This window comes from Notechis scutatus, chromosome 3 (assembly GCF_049901735.1).
Source record: "Notechis scutatus isolate UNSWTSFEM ecotype Mainland chromosome 3, rNotScu1.2, whole genome shotgun sequence".
NCBI classification, from domain to species: domain Eukaryota; kingdom Metazoa; phylum Chordata; class Lepidosauria; order Squamata; family Elapidae; genus Notechis; species Notechis scutatus.
Window position 1 is genome coordinate 203497929 of NC_142011.1, and position 20505 is coordinate 203518433.

At 36.3% G+C, this 20505-nt stretch overlaps 1 protein-coding gene across 1 annotated transcript; it reads left to right on the forward strand.

The window, feature by feature from the left end:
• The first annotated feature begins 1336 nt into the window (after window positions 1-1336).
• Window positions 1337-18168, forward strand: LOC113426448 (mas-related G protein-coupled receptor member H-like). Its single transcript, XM_087962226.1, has 2 exons — window positions 1337-1468; window positions 15711-18168. The coding sequence occupies exon 2, from the start codon at window positions 15754-15756 to the stop codon at window positions 16696-16698; it is 945 nt and encodes a 314-aa protein (XP_087818352.1). The 5' UTR covers window positions 1337-1468; window positions 15711-15753; the 3' UTR covers window positions 16699-18168.
• Window positions 18169-20505: the final 2337 nt, after the last annotated feature.

Here is a 20505-nt window from a genome sequence, read left to right on the forward strand (position 1 = left end):
TCCTGGGTCCTGCATTGTAATCTCCTGGGTCGTTTGTGTTTTGCTCTCTTTTCCATTAGCCTCCTGTGTTGTAATGGCTTGGGTAATGAGTTGTGTGATGACCTTGTGAGATTTATTGCTGTGGTATCCTTGGTCTTGTGCTGTGATATCCTGGGTCATTTGCTGTGTTGCAACTTCTTGAGTTCTTGTGGTGTAATTTCCTGAGTTTTCTGATGTGATATCCTGAACGGGTGGCCGCGATGTGGCATTCTGGTGTTTTAGTCTGGCTTCGAGTTTGGGGTCTGGGTCTGTGTTCTTGGCGTGTGTCAGCTTGTTTGGTTTTGGGGTCGGGGTGTGTGAAACAGCCATGGTCTGTTTTCTGGATTGTGGTTGTCCTTTGTTTATAGGATGGGCTTGGGCCTGGATCTGATGAGGGGGATTGGCGGTGGTGTCCTGTGTTGTTTCGGGTCTGGTGTTGGTTTTCATGGCTGGGACTCATTTGTTGGTGAGGGCTAGCTTCCAGATGTCTGGTAGGCGGGATGTGTTGTCCCGTCTATTCATGTTTTGGGGGTGTTTCTCTATCTCGATGGCTTCCCTAATTATTCTCTTGCTGGCGTGTTCAGTGTTGGACATTAATTTGGTTCCTTCAAAATTAATTTCATGTCCTGTGGCTTTAAGGTGCTGGAAGAGGGAGGAAGTATTTTCTTCTCTTCTGACTGCGTTTTTGTGTTCTGCGATGCGTGCATTTATTCTCCTATTGGTTTGTACAATGTATGTGGCTGGGCAATTGTTGCATGGTATTTCATGAACTCCTTGGTTTTGTAGCTGGATCTTGTCTTTGGGGTTTCTTAGGATGTTGGCTATTTTTTGGTCAGTTCCGAAGGCTTTCCTGGTATTGTGTTTGTGGAGAATTTTGCTGATTTTGTCTGTGGTGCCTTTGATGTAGGGGAGGAGTGCGATACTGTTGTCTTGTTCTATGCCTTGGTTTTTGGGGGTATCTCTTTTCGGATTAGGTTGGTGATTGTGTTTCTTTGGAATCCGTTGGAAATTAATATATATCTAATTTAAACTTATTATTGTTGGTTCTTATTATTCTGGTATTGGTGGCACCTGTCATTCTGATAAAAAAAAAAAGAGTATATTGACAACCTTTCTTCTCTTAGCACACTTAACCTCATAATATTCATTGCTTTCAGAGATCACTGAAAAAAAGAAGTTCCTCATTGGCAGGAATGATTTCAAAAAAGAATGCCCTCATCTCCCAACAGCTCTGCCCCCACCTCCCAGCTGTGGGTGTGTCTCTCGTGCCCCACCTCTCCCAAACATACATAAAGTAATTCTGTAATATTTTCGCCTCAGAGATGAGAGAGTGGTCAAACTTCTTCTGAAGTCAGCATTGAGTTTAGGAAGAAAAACCTTGACATCTGGAAGAAAACCTTACAATAATCTGGAAGGAGACCTTTTTCTAGTAGTCTTCTCCAAAGAGAAGGTAAGACTTTTATAGAAAATTTTCTTATTAGTTGCTTTTTACATCTTCTGTCTGTAATCCTTCATCATATACAACCTCTCCTCCAGAGGATTTGATGGGGCTTCCTTGACTTCCTTCTGACCAAAATGTGTCAAAATAACCCTAAATTATTATGTTCGTATTGATTTATCTATCTTTCTATTACCGTTGCAATGATGCCCACTGCTGAAATCTAAATACTATCTATTCATCCTGGTAATAATGGTATGCTTCCATTGAATAAAGATGCTTAATGGAATAAATAATTAGGTAAACCCATTACAAGACTGCTTCCTTATTTCCTAATATGCACAAGAGAAATTTGTTTTGCTTTTTTATTTCATGATGTTTCTTCTTTTGTTTTTTCCACCTAATGGGGGAAAAAAACCCATTTCATATCCAGACTGTGGTTGTTTTAAACTCATGAAATCATCATTATCCATTCAAAGAATTTTACAAGCTTTGACTGAGTTCCTGTTAGTATATACATGTTATACATTTCTCTTTATAAACATATTAATGCATACTTTTTCTTTTTTATATACTGTTTTTATTTTTTAAGACAAACATATACAGACAAAAACATAAAACCATCTTCCAGTTATATACATACAGTGTGTCAGTTGATTACAAATCTTTTGTGCTATCCTTTCATAGTCCTTACTCACAAGTTGTAAAGGTTCTCAAACTGTCAATCTAACATATGCTTACATATTTATCAATTATTAATCATTCATTTGACTAAACTATTATTCCATCATTTCATATGAGATATTCTAGATTCTATTATGAATTTATATTATACATTCATCCAATGGTTATATATTTTGTATTGTATTCTACATCAATCTATTAATCTTCTATTACAAAACTTCCTAGTCTATTTCATTGCCATGTCTTTTTATCTGACCATTGATAAAATAAGTCCCATATCGTATAAAATTGTTTATCTTCTTGTTCTCTAATTTCAAATGTCAGTGTACTCATTTCAGCATAGTCCATAATTTTCTTAACAACTTCCTCCTGCATAGGTATTTTTTCATTTTTCCAATTCTTAGCAAATACAATTCTAGCCCCTGTTAAAACATTTACAATCAAATATTTCAATTCTTTATTGTATATTTCCGGTATAATTCCCAATAAAAAGATCTCTGGTTTAAAGACTATGTGCTGTTTTATCATTTTTTCCAACCATGTGTGGATTTTAGTCCAATATCTTTTTGCATCTGAACATGTCCACCACATATGGTAATATGAACCAGGTATCTGATGACATTTCCAACATTTATCCGATTTATTCTTAAACATTCTTGCAAGTCTCATCGGGGGTAGATGCCACCTGTAAAACATCTTATACAAAGTTTCTTTGTAAGAAGTTGACATTGACATTTTATAGTTTTGAGACCATAATTTTTGCCATTTCTCTAAGTCAATCCCATATCCAAAAATTTTCCCCCAAGCAATCATCATTTCTTTAACTTGTTCCTCCTCTAAATCAAATTCTAGTAAATGTCTATAAAGTTTTTTAATTACCTTTTCATCAGTACCTATCAAGATTTTATCTAAATCAGTCAATTTATCATAGAAACCTTCTGTTTTAAAATCTTTATCAAATCTAGATTGTATTTGTACAATTCATTCAACCAATTCATCTTTATACCTTGTTCTTCCAATGCTTATATGGATTTAAGTTCACCCTTTTCATTCCATATCTCACCATATCTAACTGTTTGTTCCTTTTTATATGTTATTGGATAAGAAAAAGCTTCGATAGTAGATATCCATAATGGAATTTTTAAATAATATTGCTTTTTTATCCTCTCCCAGTTTAAAAACAATGCCTCTTGAATGTAATGTCTTCTAAAATACCCCTGTGTTTTAGTTCCCTTTTACCAGAGGAAAGCAATGTATACTTTTTCTTGATGTAGATATTCTTCCAGGCAGTACTCCAAATAGATATTTTTTTAGCTTTAGTACCTAAATGCCAACTCACAAGCTTTTCCTCCTTCTTAACTTCTGAATTTTTGTCCTTGCTCCTAATTTCTGTTTTTTTTTTTTTTTTTAAAAAAAAGACTGACAGCATTGTAAACACCCTTATTTTTTCATGCTCTTCTATCACCAAGAAACCTGGCTATCTCACTAAAGAGAAACCCCGATGGCTTAATTACTCTACCAAGCAGTTCCTCAAAGTAAATATTGTGCAAACCATAAGCCAATGATTTGAATCAGAACTTTTGGGCACAGATATCACTCTAAATCAAAATATAAGCTTCGACTGAATGATTAGATTAGATAACCATTTGTCTGAAGTGGTGTAGGGTTTCCTGTCTAAGCAGGGAGTTCGACTAGAAGACCTCCAAGGTCCCTTCCAACCCTGTTATTCTAAATCATTAATGGAAGAGAAACGTTACAGCATTTTGCCTGGAGAACCGAGTGGTGATGATGATGGATTTTGCTTAGTTAGTTAATCTGCAATACTCAAGTGAAAATGAAAATGAATACATTTAATCCAGAATGAACACAATAACTCATACGTATAACAATGAGCAGAAAATATGACCATCTTGAATTCTGTATTGTGTGTGAAATGGACATTTCAAAAAGGGGAAGGGGATTCTTCTATAACACAGTTGTGAAATAATGCCAGTCTTGTGGGCAGAAGTGCAACAGTTGATTGAGAAATGTTCAGTGATTTGATATTGCTAAAAGCTAGACATGTGTTAAGGACATGTATTAGGAGGGAAACGTTCTCTCTGAGAACATTCTGTATTCTGATTTATTAAATGTAAGAAACAGGAGGCTTGACTTTGCAAAGTGGGTATTTTGCAAGTTTAACATTTCCAGTATGGAGTTGAATGAATTTTCAGCATCTGCAGTGGTGACAATGCTAGTGTTAACTATGGAAACTATTTTGGTGTTTATCAAAAACCCATTGAAAAGAAAAAAAATATATTCCCTCAGAATTTGGTTGTTGCAAGGTTACACTACAGGATAACCTAATTTGGATGCAAAAGATATCATTTTCAAGATGCACTACCCATGCCAGTAGGGAAATGCAGAGGGAAATGCAAATAGTTTGTCAAAATGTCTCCCTTACTTTTTGTTTTTCTTACTGTGCAGTTGTCAATATTCTAAAGCATTGAGAGCTTTTAAAGCATTCCTCAGTGTAGAACTTATAAATATAGAAACTCAGGAATTCTACAAAAAGAAAAAAAGAAAGTTCTCAGTTAAAGAGTTTAAAGGGTTAGCCAAGTTGAGCAACTAGAATCAGATGTAAAGAGATGTGAAGGTGACTTCATAATTTTCTTTTTTTTTTTAAATAAATTTTATTTGGGTTTTCACAAAACATAATACAAATAAAACATCTTTTTTTGAGAATGGCATGATCCCGGGTTATCACTTCTCCATACAGACACAAACTTAATTTCATATTTGTCTTTGTGTTCTATTCCATATTTTATTACTATTTTAACATTTTCTCCATAATTTTTCTCTTCCCTTAGTTTTCTCAACTTTGTTTATAATTATCTCATACCTATCTAAATTCAATTATATATCTTTTTTAAGTTTCAATGTCTTTCTAATCATATTTATACTTTTGTCTGTCCTATTTCAATTTTATATTTTCTTTTCTCATTAAACAAGTTTTCCCCTGTAGTTATGAATTGTAGTATGACACCTTTGTATCTTTTAATTTTCTCCATTCAACTCTTATTTAAACTTCAATTTATGCCTTTATAATTTATAATATTCAATATAACTCATAACTTCCAATTGAATTCTGCTTGGTACATTCTTAAAATACACACTATGTGCTTAAAGAGCACATAGTGCTCTACAACTATATTGTAGTTGTACTTTTAAAGTTGTAGCAATGTTTCAGCAGAATCTCATCTGCCATCATCAGGCTTCTGTATTGTGTTCATCTGTGAGTCAGAGTTTTACAAGGAACACTATACAGAAGCCTGATGATGGCAGATGAGATTCTGCTGAAAAGTCACTACAACTTTAAAAGCACAACTATGACGTGGGAAAATACCCGAACAAAGCTGAATGCCATACATGTAAGTACCCACGAAAACTTAAGAAAACACACACACACACACACACACACATATATACATATATATACATATACATATACATATACATATACATATACATATACATATACATATACATATACATATACATATACATATACATATACATATACATATACATATACATATACATATACATATATATATATATATATATATATATATATATATATATAAAACAATAGTAAATAAAACACTTATTCTATTCCAATTCAGCTCTATCATTGATGTTAGTTACAATCTTTAACATCTTTAACATTTCTTTTCAATTGAATATCATATTTTTCCCCGGATTTCTTTCATATTTCTCTTCACTTAAGTTTTTATAAATCATTAATAATAATTAAAATGTTCCCAACCTTTCAATTTCATTCTCTCTTTCTTATTTATTAACAAACATTACATTACATTACAGTAAGTATTTTATCTATCATTTTAATCACACTTGTTTCATATTTTCTAAGTTTATTTCTATTTCTAATATAACAATACTATCTTTTGTACCCTTGCAGAATCTCTCTTTCAATTAAATTTCACCCATTATCTCTATGTCTTCTAAATAGGCTTATACCTTTAATCTTTGTATGTTTTCCCTGTTTTTCTATATCTTGTTTCTGTCCTTTATAACTTCTTTTTCTTTCCTTCTTCCCCCTCTTCTTCTCCCTCCCCTTTTTGACTCCTTGTCCCTCTAATTCTAATTCTCTCTTCTGTAATCCACTCTTCTGTTTCTTCCTAGTATTGTAATTACTTTTCAAACTATTCTCTTTTTTTGGTTGTTTTTTCAAATCTTATACTTTTCACTCTCTTTCCCCCCTTTCCCTTTTTTTTCCCACTTAAAATTACTTGGTCATTAAAGATGGCTTCTTCTTTATCTCGCCCTTCTTGTTCTACAAGCATTTCTTGTTGTTTCTCATAGTTCCATACCTCCATTTCTAAAAATTGAAATATGAAGCCAAAAAAGCCTCTTCCTTCTTGTGCATCTTCTTTCTGTTTTTTAAGTTCCATTTTCAGTTCTTCCAAGAGTGAAGCCATTTTAAACACTTTTAAACAACCACCCAATTGATTTTAGTCATTTAAATCCAATAACCAAAAATCCAAAAATCACCAAGTAATCCAAATAATCCAAAGCTGTTTCTTCTTGCTTCTTTTTTCCACTTTCTCTTCCTGGAGTTCTATTATCTTGTTACAAAGTTTCAGTTAGAATGTATCTTTTAGGAATCTTGTTGAAGTTTCTCTGTAAATTCCTTTTACTTCCAGGCAGTATCCTCCATTTTTCCAGATCCCACCCTTTTATTTTTTCCTTTTCTCTCCTTTCCTTCTTTTAAAGGTTTTTGAGTATTCAAAAGTCTTTGTTATCCCTTTGACATTTTATTTTCAATTTGAATGCCTGTTGATGTCAAAGTGGATTTTTGTCAGTTTCTTACTTAAATCTCTTAGCTGTCAATATGAGGAAGGAAAGAAAAAGAAAGCCGAATCCTTTCCCTTCCCTCTCTCCTTCACCACTTCAAAATCTTCTTTGGGAACAATGTTATTCTTAATAGTTCAAATTCCAAGGTACCTTATATTATTGCTTTTTCAGTTCAACCCAGTCAACCAAAACTTTCTCTTCTTATCTTCCTCCTGCACATTCTTTTCCAGTCGAGTTCTTCTTTGAGGTGGCAATTTCTGACCACCACTGCAACCACCTTTGGGAAAGGGAGTAATGGCCAGCTGGGGAGGAGAGATGTGGCTCTCGTCCACCCTGCTGGTGGTCTCCCCCCTCTTCACCACCTCTACAGGGTGGCTTAGCCCTGAATCCAGCCGGCTCAGGGCACTCCGTCAGTGAGCATGGATCGAAACCACGCACGATCACGGATTTTGGTCCATTGCCAAAGAAGCTCAAACCGGAAAGTTTCTGTCAATCTTTCAAAAAATGACTAAGCAACAAGTAAGATTTTGGCAGCCAGGTGTACAAGCTGGTACCTTGCCATTATTGAGCCTTTAAAAGAATTTTGTAATGCGATACAAACTTGTAATGTAAGACAGACACATTTCAATGAAGAATGTGGCATTGTGGAGAGGTTGTTAGTTCTGCTCAGTTGCTAGACAAACCAGAAGTGTTATCTTATATTTTTCTCCCAAAGTGGTCCAGGATCCATTAGACTGGAACTCAGGAGTAATTTCCTATCAGTGAGAACATTCAATCAGTGGAACAGCTTGCCCTCCAGAAGTTGTGGGTGTTCTAACACTAGAGAGTTTTAAGAAGAGATTGGACAAACATTTGGCAGGGGGTTGGATGACAAGACCACCTTCCAACTCTATTATTTTGACTTTAAGATCGCTGGTTTCTACACCAAATGGGCAATGCTATTTTTGCAAGACTGCAAAGACATGTGAAAAAAGATCCTGGACCAAAGAAAGCTGTCAGCATTCCAATGAAACTCCCCATTTCATTCAGCACTCGGAAACAAAGTTCATTAAGAATTTACTGAAAATTTTAGTAAGAATTTATTAGAGAAGTCATACTGGCACATCTGGGAAAATGCGAATCCTCAGAGTTCTGGGTTTTCCCTTCGTAATTGAAAATCCAAACCCCATCCCCTGCACCCACCACTCCATCATATGGTCCAATCACTCATCTTCCCAACTGGAGACATTCCTCTTGTTAAGCCTGGAATCCCAAACAGGTGTTAAGGAAAACAAACTTAACAGAACGTGCAGCGAAGTCAGATAGGAATACAGGTAAATGTGTGAGATAAGTTTTCTAGTTAACACGCAGTAAAAATAAAGATACGCTTGTGCTATCAAAAATATAGTTTATTCCATTTAAGAATTATAGCATAGTCATAATAAACAGTCCAGTAGTCATATATCAATTTCAGTCAAGTCTTGTTGGGGATACTCTATTTGCAAAGTCCGTGTTGAATAGCCAATGTCAGTACACTTACAATAAATCAGTCCAATCTTTATCTTCTCTCCGTTGAGAAATATCAACACTCCTTTTTCTCTCCCCGTTCCAGCAAGAACGCAGTCATCAATCCATCCAGTAATTAGGGATCAGTAAGCCAGAGAGAGCGAGCTGCTATTGCCTCGCTTCATATATAGTGCTTTTACAACCACACCCTTAATTACATTCTTGCAGTTAAAGTTACACACACTTTAACTAACAAACCATGATACCATATTTATTATTTTTACCCAAACCAGTTAGGGTAAACAATGTTATCCCTAACACCTCTAATCACTCCTTTCCAGGTGCAGGACAACATGTCCTTGACTTTATGAGAAGAATGTTGTTATGTCTAAACGTTCACCACTCTATGAAATCCCCCCTCCCAAATTCCCAGGCACTAAGATGTGGCAGTGTGGAAGCTTCTAAGTAAAACATGGCTTCCAAAGCTGACAAAAACTACTACAGATATTAAGGAAGGCCAGAAATATCAACTTGGATCAGACAGGTTTGGTGCAAAAAAATATCTAACTTTCATCTTTAATGTTCTTGCTTTGTTATTGTTGTTTATTTATTTTTTATTTATTTGATTTGCCAATTGTTTACAAGATAATAAGTATAAGTGTATACATAGTTGTGAATACATGAAATGGGTACATATAAGAAAAATAAAAGAAGAATAAGAGAAACAATAGGACAGGGATGGTAGGCACGTTGGTGCGTTTATGCACGCCCCCTTTTTTGTGAAAGTGCATTTCATTGTAAAAAGAAGAGTGAAAAATACTGAGCATTACTACTTTCTTTCTTTCATCACAACTCCCTTTCAGAGGACATGGTTAATGGCCATTTTATTAGCTGCCTGCTGCCTTGCCTATCTCTTATGCCCAGTTTCCTCCATTTCTTGCTCAACTAGCATCTCTGAAAGCTCTTTCCTGCACATAAACTCAGACCAGCAAAGCACAAAGAATAAGGAAGATGCCATGAAAGAAGGTTGGTGAAGAGAAAAACAACAATGATCAGAACAGTTCTCCTTCTTTGTCTATCCCATTTTGAACTGATTCTGATAGTTTGAAAATTTTATTTTGCAGTGTTAATGATGGACAGCAAGTACACAGGGAAAGTGAAGGGTCCAATTTTGAGATGACATTTCTTAAATTGGCCCTGACAGTGAGCTATCTATACATGGTGCAATACATAAAAGCTGCAATTCCAGACATCCTTTTATTTCTCTAGATTTTCTTGCATTTCTTAAGCAGTTCACTTCTTTTTAGCATCCTAATTTTACAAAAAAACAGATCAATGAATGCCATTGCCACTCCTTTTTGTGTATAGATGAAATAAATGTTGATAAAACCAAGATCTTAGAGTAATAAAGTGCCTCATTGCCACAATAAAATGTTCTCCACTCTTTGCTAAGCTACAAAATGTAACTGCAACAGTGTGTCCTGGTCTCCTTGAAAATTGCTGAAAATCTCTCTACTTTGCAGAAAATGCACAGGAAACAAAGTCAAATGATCTGCTCAGAAATTAAGTGGAGATTGTCAAAAGATCTCTATCTTATTTACCAATAGCTTTGCAATTATTGCATTATTCTACAAAAAGAAAGTACACATTAGAACGACATATATATATGAAGATCAAAATAACTGTCCCATTATGTGCAGCATCGTTTACGTCAAAGTAAACCTCCAATAGAATTGGAAAATGGGAAACTCTTACCATTAGATTTACTCTGCATTCCCTATTAAGGGTTTATTTGCTAAGCAACTTTTAGAAGTCAAACTCATTTATTAACAATTTTGCTTAATTTTTGCTATGGTGACACGATTGTAAAAAGAAATGTCCACCATACCAGCATTCAATTCAGAGTCTCATTCACGACTGAGATCTTCATGATATGGATACAACCTTTATAAAGTGCCCAGTTTTTATATTGTTCCACCATATTTACTTGGGAAATAAAACTTGAATCAATTTGATTAGTAAACCATTCTTCTTATTTAAGAAGCCCAACTAGCTTTGGATCATCTTGGAAAGCTATGCAACATCATACCTGGAGGGAGATTATAGGGAAATTAATGACAAAGGGCAGAAAAGCAGTGGTTATGTTGTTGCTAAGAAAACAAGTCAATATGACCATGAAATCATCAAGGCATGAATTTTGACCTACAGAGGACTTAACCTCACACATAAGAGCATATTTGGTTAGTGGGTTTTTTTTGTTTCTAAACAAATCAGTTAAATTTCCCCATTCTTAACTAATCTGGAGATGATAATATTATTCTTCCTATTGTGTAATTCTCCAAATGTTGACTCATTTCAGAGATTGCATCCAGCAAAGCTTAATTTGGGGGAAGTTGCATATTTGATGGAAAGTAGAGGGCAACTAATGATCGTTCAGGAAAATTGCTTATAAAAATAAAGTTGGATATTTCTGTGCTTAAATAGCCATAGATATATATATATATAAGCCACACAAACACAGAGATGGTTTGAATAGATTTATGCCTGAATACCAATGAAACTCATACAACTCTCCCACAGCTTCTGGCTCAAGATTCATTTAGCTCAAGGTTTATTTCCTTTTAAAGATTCATTTGTTTATTTGGTTTGCATTCATTTCCCCATCATTTGCATTTATTTAAATGGCAGCAGACATTTGTCAGTGACAAAGCAGGTAACTGTTTCTCTGTGTGTATGAACTTACATTTGTATGCTTGCTTTGTCTATTGTATTTGTTTGTTTGTTTTTAAATCTGGGATTTGAGTTTCTGTAACTAGTCTATTACAGTGTGTGTGTTCATATTTCTTTGATGGTTCAGTTCCCACACAGTGATACAAAATTCAGGTAAAACTCGAAAAATTAGAATATCATGCAAAAGTTCATTTATTTCAGTAATGCAACTTAAAAGGTGAAACTAATATATGAGACAGACTCATTACATGCAAAGCAAGATCATTCAAGCTGTGATATGTCATAATTGTGATGATTATGGCTTACAGCTCATGAAAACCCCAAATCCACAATCTCAGAAAATTAGAATAATACATGCAATCAATAAGACAAGGATTGTACATAGAACAATATCGGGCCTCTGAAACGTATAAGCATGCATATGTACTCAGTACATGGTTTGGGCCCCTTTTGCAGCAATTACTGCTTCAATGTGGCGTGGCATGGAAGCTATCAGCCTGTGGCACTGCTGATAATCAACTTCTATAAAATATTAATGGTTTAATTGATCTATTGTTTTAATTGATTAGTGTGATTACAGTATTTAGTGCAAATGGTGTGATTACTGATTAATTTAAAAGATCAAGATTCATGTAATTTTAATTGATTAGTAAAATTAGTGATTTAGTGAATTTAATTGAACAGTGTGATTAATGATTAGTGTAATAATTGATTAGCAATTAGTGTAATTAATTGATTAAGCTGATAGTTGCTTAACAAAATTATTTGACTAGAGAGATTATTGCAATTGATTGATTGGTGTGATATTGGCTATATTGATTACCCAAAATTGTTTCATGAAGTAATTTAATCAACGTACCATCTTAACAAACCTACCATGCCAAGAAAAAAATCCAATGCCAAACCACAACCTAAAGAGAAAGTAATACCCACCAATGAACCACAAGACTCCTGCACATGCCTTAAATGCTATAAAACTCCAAAGGATAATGAAAATTCCACCAAATGTTCTCTATGTAACAAATACACTCATCATGACTGCTTGGGATTACCCAAGCAAATGATACAATACCTAGAATCATCCAATGAGTTTCCATATCTCTGCAAATCATGCAGACCCAAACTGGATCTGTTTGAAAGAGTTGATACCATAGAAACACGAATAACATCCCTTGACACCATAGTAGCATCCCTGGACGCCTTAAAAGAAAGATTATCCAACCTTGAAAAAAAAGACACAACGCAAAAACCTGAACATCCAATAGCTACAAACCACATCTCTACCCAACAACCACAAACCAATCCACAACCCAATCCACAAAAAAAACATAAATCAGACAAATAATGATATCCCAATCCTCATCAGAGAAGCTGTTGAGCGTGAACAGAAACGTCCAAAATGCCATCTTATTTGGTCTAGAGGACATCAATGACAATGATGACATCACAACTGTCCGAAACATCATCAGTAATTATCAAGCATCAACCATCTCCCCTGATGAAATACTTGACATTTCCCGCATCGGGGTTTCCCACATCAGCCCAGAGTTCAAAAACAGAGATGGCTCTGTGGCCCCATGCTTCTGCAGGGTCATTTGCAAAAATGAATCAAGCAAACGTAAATTCATTTATACTATAAATTCACTTGCCAAAAGCAACACCAACCATAAGAACCTCCGTTGTCGCTCTGACCTAACCATACAGCAACGTGCCCGCTCCCGTGTACTCCGCACAGAACTCAAAAACCATCTAGACAATGGAGAGAAGGACCTGTACATTGACTACCATGCTGACTGTATCAAAAGTAAGTCACACAACCCGCAACTCAGCTTTAACCTTCAACCACAACCCTACCTCAACCAATCCACCATTACCCAAAACTAGGCACACATGCCCCTAACTACCTCAATTCCAACTACAGCTGGCCTTAAATGCAAGCTACTCAATGCAAGAAGCCTTGTGGAAAAAATAGCTGAATTTCTCCTCTTACTAAATATGGCTAAATTTTAAGTTTAACTTTTAAGTTGCATTACTGAAATAAATGAACTTTTGCAAGATATTCTAATTTTTCGAGTTTCACCTGTATGGCTGTCAACAATAATACTAATCATAGGCTACAAGACATACTTTTAACTGAAAAGACAATATCTTCATTTATTGGTGAGTGAAAACACTTATGGGCATTTTGTGTAAAAGATTAAAAAAATGAACTTATGGTTTATAGTTTTGCTGATTAGATGGGATAAATTGTAGGGGGGGAAAGTAGTAGAATAACTTAAGAGAGAGAGGTCAATTTATAATTTTATTTATAACCGCAGTAAAGAAGATTAATAGCCACTTCTTTATATTTTTCTTTCTTTCTTTTCTATCTTTCTGCTATTCTTTTTCTTTTAACAATTAGTTTTTTCTTTCCTCTTTTTTTTTTAAACTCTATTTTAATTTGCATTAGTCTTAATCTTGTGTTTAAAAATTTCAATAAATATATTTCACATACTTTCAGCTGCAATATTCTTATTGTTCACCCCAAATGCTAAGATCTTTTCAGTACAATGCTGGTAGATGTCTTTCAACAATTTTTTTCACATTTCACATGTGTGTGGGTAGGTGTGAATTTGTGCATTGAAATCAATCTTCAGTCCTGGAGACTACCTGGGAAAGTCCCTGAAGTTTTCTTGCCAACACTTTTGGAAATGGTGTTTGTGTGTATATGTGTGTGCATTTATATGTGTATATGTATGTGTATGATTATCACATATATGATATTATGCCTCTTGCTTATCTGTGGTCCATACACCATGTGCTGGGGCAATTTGCCAACATACTTTTTGAAGGCTATACCTGGCCTGGCCAAAAATGTTATCAACTAAAATCCAAAAATGAAAAAGCAACAGAAAATGCAAACAAGGACATATTTATAGTACAAGATTTAAATGCACTGTAACAGAAAGAAGATACTCAGCAAATTGGCTTACTTCTTCCTCTATTATTCTTCCTATTAGATCCCCAACTCAACCACCAGAAGACATTTTACTGAAATTACTGTTTATAGACATCTTACTTATGTACTGCTGTTTTCATGTCTTTCTGTTAAGTGCCTCTGTAAGATTTTGTTTTTCACCTAACAAGGCAAAACAGTTTCATCAAACAGCTTTAATGATAGCTTTAGGATGAAGGTGAAAGCAAAATAAGCAATTGCTCATTGTTTGAGAAGCCACCACTTAGTTTTTGTTGTTCATTTTTAAAAGTGTAATTAGTACATGGTAGGAAATGAAACATCTGGAAAGAGAATCTAATAAAAGTGAATGTTGGCAGGTTCCCAATTTTAATCCATCAGACCATTTGTATCTTGTGCATTTCCCCTTTCTTTTATCCCTCCCTCCCTCCCTCCCTTCTTCTTTCATTCCCTCCCTCCATCTTCCCTCCCTTCCATATATTAATCCAATATTCCTTACTATTTACCACTCTTAGTTTTGAAGTCACAATCTTTCATATTCCAGATGAGATCATATTTAACCACCAATGCCCAACATTGGTTTGATGAATCAAGGCTTTCGCTTAACACATTTTATTCAGACAAACAAGGCCAAATTATCACCCTTAGTTCAAACCAGAAAAACTAATGATGAGGACAGAACTGGTCAGTTTGGCAGTTTTGGCTAGTTTGCCACAAGTATAACCAAAACCCAATGTGAACAACAACAACAATATTAATAATAATATTAATAATATTAATAATAATAATAATAATAATAATAATAATAATAATAATAATAATAATAATAATAATAATAATAATAATAATAATAATAATAATAATAATAATTTATTATCATTGTATGAATATACACAGTATACATATACAATGAAATTCACATAACACCTAGAGACCAGACCCAACACATACACATACATGACAATCCTCAAACATACCCCACCCACCCCTAAAAACACACAAGCACCCACACAACAGACCAAGTAATACTGTCCAACAGCTCACTAATGGTTGTCTTTAAGTTCATTGCAATTATAGCTGTGGGATAAAAACTGTTCAAAAAACGTAATGGTCCGAGTTTTAATTGTTCTGTATATTCTGCCAGAAGGCAACAATTCACAAATATTGTACGCAGGATGAAAAGAGTCTCTGAGAATGCTGTGCAGCTTCCTTAAACAGTGAGATGTGAAGATGTCGTCCAGGGCTGGTAGCTGGAGGCCGATGATATTCCAGGCAGTTTTAATGATTCTCTGTAGAGCCTTTTTGTCCACTACAGAGCTGGTCCCATACCATGCAAGAATGCTGTATGTCAAGACACTCTCAGTGGTGTTGCTGATTATCCAATTATTAATACAGAGATTACCTTGTAAACCAACATGCTGTTGCTCACAGCTCAGCAATTAGACTTATATGCAATATTCTCACGTATTCTAACATGCAATCAATATGCATTTTTAGGAATTACGACAAAGCCTAATGCCAACTGTTTCTCTTATGTCCCAACAGGAGTATCTGCAGCCACAGAAGGAAGAAAATAGACTGGAGCATTATGGATATGACATCCCCCTCTCCTTTCATTGTCTCAACACAAATCAATGCAACATCCGCTGGCAAAAACAGAACCTGCTATGATTCCGGCATTAACGAAGAAGTGCTTGTTTATGCAATCTTCACTATGCTTTTTTGTGTATTGGGAATGTTGGGCAATGGCCTTGTGATCTGGTTGCTGGGCTCCTCCGTTAAGAGGAACACTTTTGCCATTTATATTATCAACCTCTCTGTTGCAGACTTTGGTTTTCTCACCTTTGAGCTGATTATCGAAATCCACTGGCTTTTTACACATTTGTATTGTGACTTTCCCTACGAACTCTTCCAAACAGGCCTGCTGTTAATGTACAGTACAGGGCAATTTCTCCTGACAGTCATCAGCATCGACAGGTGTATTTCGGTCCTTTACCCAATTTGGTATCGATGCCACCGGCCGGTGTATATGTTCACTGTTGTGTGTGTTGTCATCTGGGCCGTTTCCTTCATCCTCTCTTCAATTCATTTCACAATTATAGCAGTGGATGGATTTGGAAACAGTTATACTCTGATGTATCAATTCATCATTAATGCTGTGCTTTGTCTCCCACTTATGACCATCTCCAGTGTCACCTTGTTTATCAAAATCTGCTTCATATCCAAAAGCCAAAGGCGGAGGCAGCTTTTGACAGCTATTTTGCTCACACTTTTCTTCTTTTTAGTTCTGGCTTTTCCACTAAATGCCTTTTATTTTATCCTGTATGTTTTCAAATATATACACCCCAACCTTGTACATTATGGCTACTTGTGTACCTGCATCAACAGCGGCATTAACCCCCTGATTTATTACCTGGTGGGGAGACAGAGGGGTAAAGCCAGGAAAGGCATCAAAGACTTGTTTCAAAAAGTTTTCAAGGAGGAGGAACTCTCTACTGATGAACTGGAGACATCGGAAGGTTCCAAGATCTGAATGCTTTACTTTCACTCTTGTCAATCAAAAGATGCATTTGTTTCTTTCCAAGCAAGCCCATGTATATATTTTTATTTAAAAGAAACTAGACTTTATGCTGATTAATTTCTGCATGTATCCAGAATTGGTGCAGATCGTTATCTTTGTGGAAAGCATAACATTTCTCAAGTTGGACTAATCTATTTACCAAGTATTATCTGAAGACTAATGAACTTGCTCTAATTCATCCTTCCCCAACTTGAGTGGCCTCCAATTCTGTGTGCTTGAACTTCAATGTCTAGCTAGTAGGATTGTTGCTGAGAATTTTCAAAGTTGGCATGTACATCATCAGAGAATTGCTAAGCCATGGACTGACACATGTAAGCTTCAAAATGTCCCAGGTTCTATCACGTACATGACCAATAGTGAAGGATAATGGAACCGTAGCTCTACACTACCTGGAGAATCCTAAATCTGTATCTCCATGAGACCAGGATTCATCAACTCAATTGTATCAAAAGGTGGACAACAAGAAAATCATATTTAAATAAAAATATTTTTGGCTGATTCTAGAAGAAAAGAATCAGAGAAAGACTGAAAGAATTTCAAGTGGTAATATCTACAAACTGATCTATCTTCCAATATATATTGTAGTTAGAGCAATTACATTTCAACCATTTGTTATAGCTTTATGGTCTGGGCATACATAAATGAGAGGTTTAAAGGTTTCCTATTATAAGGACAGAAGCAACTGCAACTAAAATAATGCTGTATATTTATTATAGAATGTTAAAAAAATACCATTATTTACTCAGTGTATTCCTCCTAAAGAGCTATCAACAAAGCATGGCGTTGCTCTTAACTTTTTTTTGGGGGGGGGGGAGGGGCTTTCTTGTGAAAGTGCAAATGACTATTTTAGACAAAAAATTTCCATATAGTTCACTCGCTGTGGCTCCATGTAGAGAAAATGAATTTTGCTATGCTAGAATCATGTGGGGCTACCCATAAAGAGTTTTTAAAAATTCAAGTGGTGCAGGAAGGGTGGTAATAGCAGTTTGGCATTTTGATTTTATTGTATTTATTGTACCATATTGTCAATGGTTGCCTAATCAACTTTGAAATTGTAGGTATCAAATTCCTAAATAGTTCTGGGTTAACATATATAAGAAGGTTTCTGCTCTCGTATCAACAGAAGGCAATTTGCCTGTCTTGGGTAATAAAGGAAGCATTCTAAGCTTTGTGGTTTCATGCTTAAAATTCATTTAAATTACACAGGCATCACAATTATAGAAATAAATAGACGTTTAAGCCTGGGCTTAGCAAAGTTACTTTAGCCTTAAGCAACTTTAATTGCACCAAGGAGCTTTTTTTCTTCTTCCAGTAAATGCTGATGATATTTTATCTTTTATATGGTTAAATAGAAGTTTATACCTTCAGATTTGGAAGTTTCTGTTAATGTGGCACTACAATAAAGTAGATTTAGCTCATCTAGTCATGTTTCCTGTCTGATTTACCCAGAACAGAGGATGCAGGAGAGCTGACAGTTGAACATACAATAACTAAATGCCTGATCCATGATGGCGAATCTATAGCGCATGTACCAGAGGTGGCACGCACAGCCCTCTCTGTGGGCATGCAAGCCGTCACCCCAGCTCAGCTCTGCTGTGCATGTGCTCACACCTCCCACCAGCCAGCTGGTCTTTGGGTCTCTGCAGCACATGTGCAAGGGTGGGCTGTATGTGGGGGACATGCATGCATGCGTGGGGGCGAGGCGCATGCACGGAGGACACGCATGCCTGTGCAGGGGGCAGGGCGCATGTGCAGTGGACACATGCGCATTGCATTTTGGGGGTTCGCGTGCATGCTTTGGGCACTCGGTGCCGAAAAGGTTAGCCATCACTATGCTAGATGAATTGAAGATAAGCCATGCCTGAACAGGATGTGATCTCTTTGCTTCTTTGTCCTATCAGGAAAAGGAGCAACAACTTGCTTCTTCAGACCACAATGCTAGCAGGTGGCTTCTTCTTTCACTGCACCCAGAATGCATAGCTGAAAGCAGAAGGAGAACCAAGAGAGGCTTTTGGCTCCCCACCATCTACAAAATGGTGTCACCATGGCTGGTATATAATGGTGACATTGCACTGGGAGCAGTTACAAGAGCTGCAGGAGGACAGGGGAATGGCTGATAAGAAGTGTTCCAAAATACTTCAAATATCTGGGGCAGGCACAGTGCTGACACCAACAGGAAAACTCAAGTTGATTTCTTCCAAGGTGGACTTCGCTCTCTTCCCAATAGGTGGCTCCCAAGAATGGTGGGAGATTTGGAGACATTAAAATACGTTGAGTTTTGAGAGAATGTTGAAGCTTCTTCAAAGATGGTAAAAGTGAGCTTTTGAATGTTTATTTATTCAGAATTTGTCTAGTTGTTTGTGATGTGGGGAGAATATATACATCTACAAAGCATTGCAAGCTGGTCCCAGCATCTCAAGTGATTGGTGCACTAGTGAACCAGAGGGAGGACACTTGTCATGATCCCAGCTTAAAGCTCATTCCTAAAACTTGGTTGCATATTATCTGGGGAAATGTGAAAGTTAGGCCTTGGGCAAGACAAGTGGCCATGTTCCTTTATATGGATGAATGTGTGAATGGTGTGAGAAATATTATAAAGTCTTGCCTCATCCAAACCCACTTCTAATTGCATGGTGCAGCAATTGGGCAACGATACAAGCTCTGGGATGTGTTAAGAAATAGCTTTATGAAACTAAAGAAACTTTTTTGTTGTTTTTAGTCACAAAGTTCAGAGCACACGATATCTGTTCCGCCTCCCAAGTCCCAGCTGATCGGAGCCCAGCTGATTGGCTGGGTCTTCTTTTGTTGCCTTGCACAGGAGAACGGAGCTGGAAAGCAGTTATTAGGGTGGGGAGGGAATGGGGATTTTACAGTATCCTTCCCCTGCCACACCCACCAAGCCATGCCCACCAAGACACACCACGCCCACCAAGTCATGCCCACAGAATCGATAGTAAAAAGATTTGAATACCACCACGGCCACAGGTACACATATACTGAAAGATATCCTGAAAGATTTATATAAGATCATGCCTCCGCCAGACCTGTATATTATGAAGAGATAAAAACTTCAAAACACATTCACACAAAGAATAATTTTTCCTATAAATACCTCCCACCTGGAAACTTCAAAGTAGTCTTTCTTTCGGCGATGTCTTTATGCTCTCAAACAAACATTCAACCTTTTCAAGCAGCATGCCTGCTATTATTCTTACATAATCCCAGCCATTGTTGGGTTGCAACCGGTTTAACAACTGGTTCGCACTCACTTCGCACACGCAGCATTCAATAAACACTGATTTGAACCTCTCCAGCTCACATTCTAGTCTTCCCTGGTAAGTATTTATTTAATTTTATTTATTTATTTGATTTGTCAATTGCTTACAAGATAATAGGTATAAGTATAAACATAGTTATGAATACATGAAATGGATACATGTAAGAAAAAATAAAATGAAACAATAGGACAGGGACGGTAGGCACGTTGGTGCGCTTATGCACACCCCCTACAGACCTCTTATGAGCTTATGTACACCCCCTACAGATCTCTTATGCGCTTATGCACACCCCCTACAGACCTCTCAAGTAGAACAGCGGAGGAACTGTAATTCGCTTTGCCACGCAAATCATCTGAGTTGCAAAAGAAGAGAATGTAAGACAGGATAGGGCGGGTGAGGGTGTGGGTGGGTGGGGCCAATTGGTTGTCATTTGTACCATTTCTCTAGAACCACCAGCAGCCCACCACTGATCCCAGTTTGG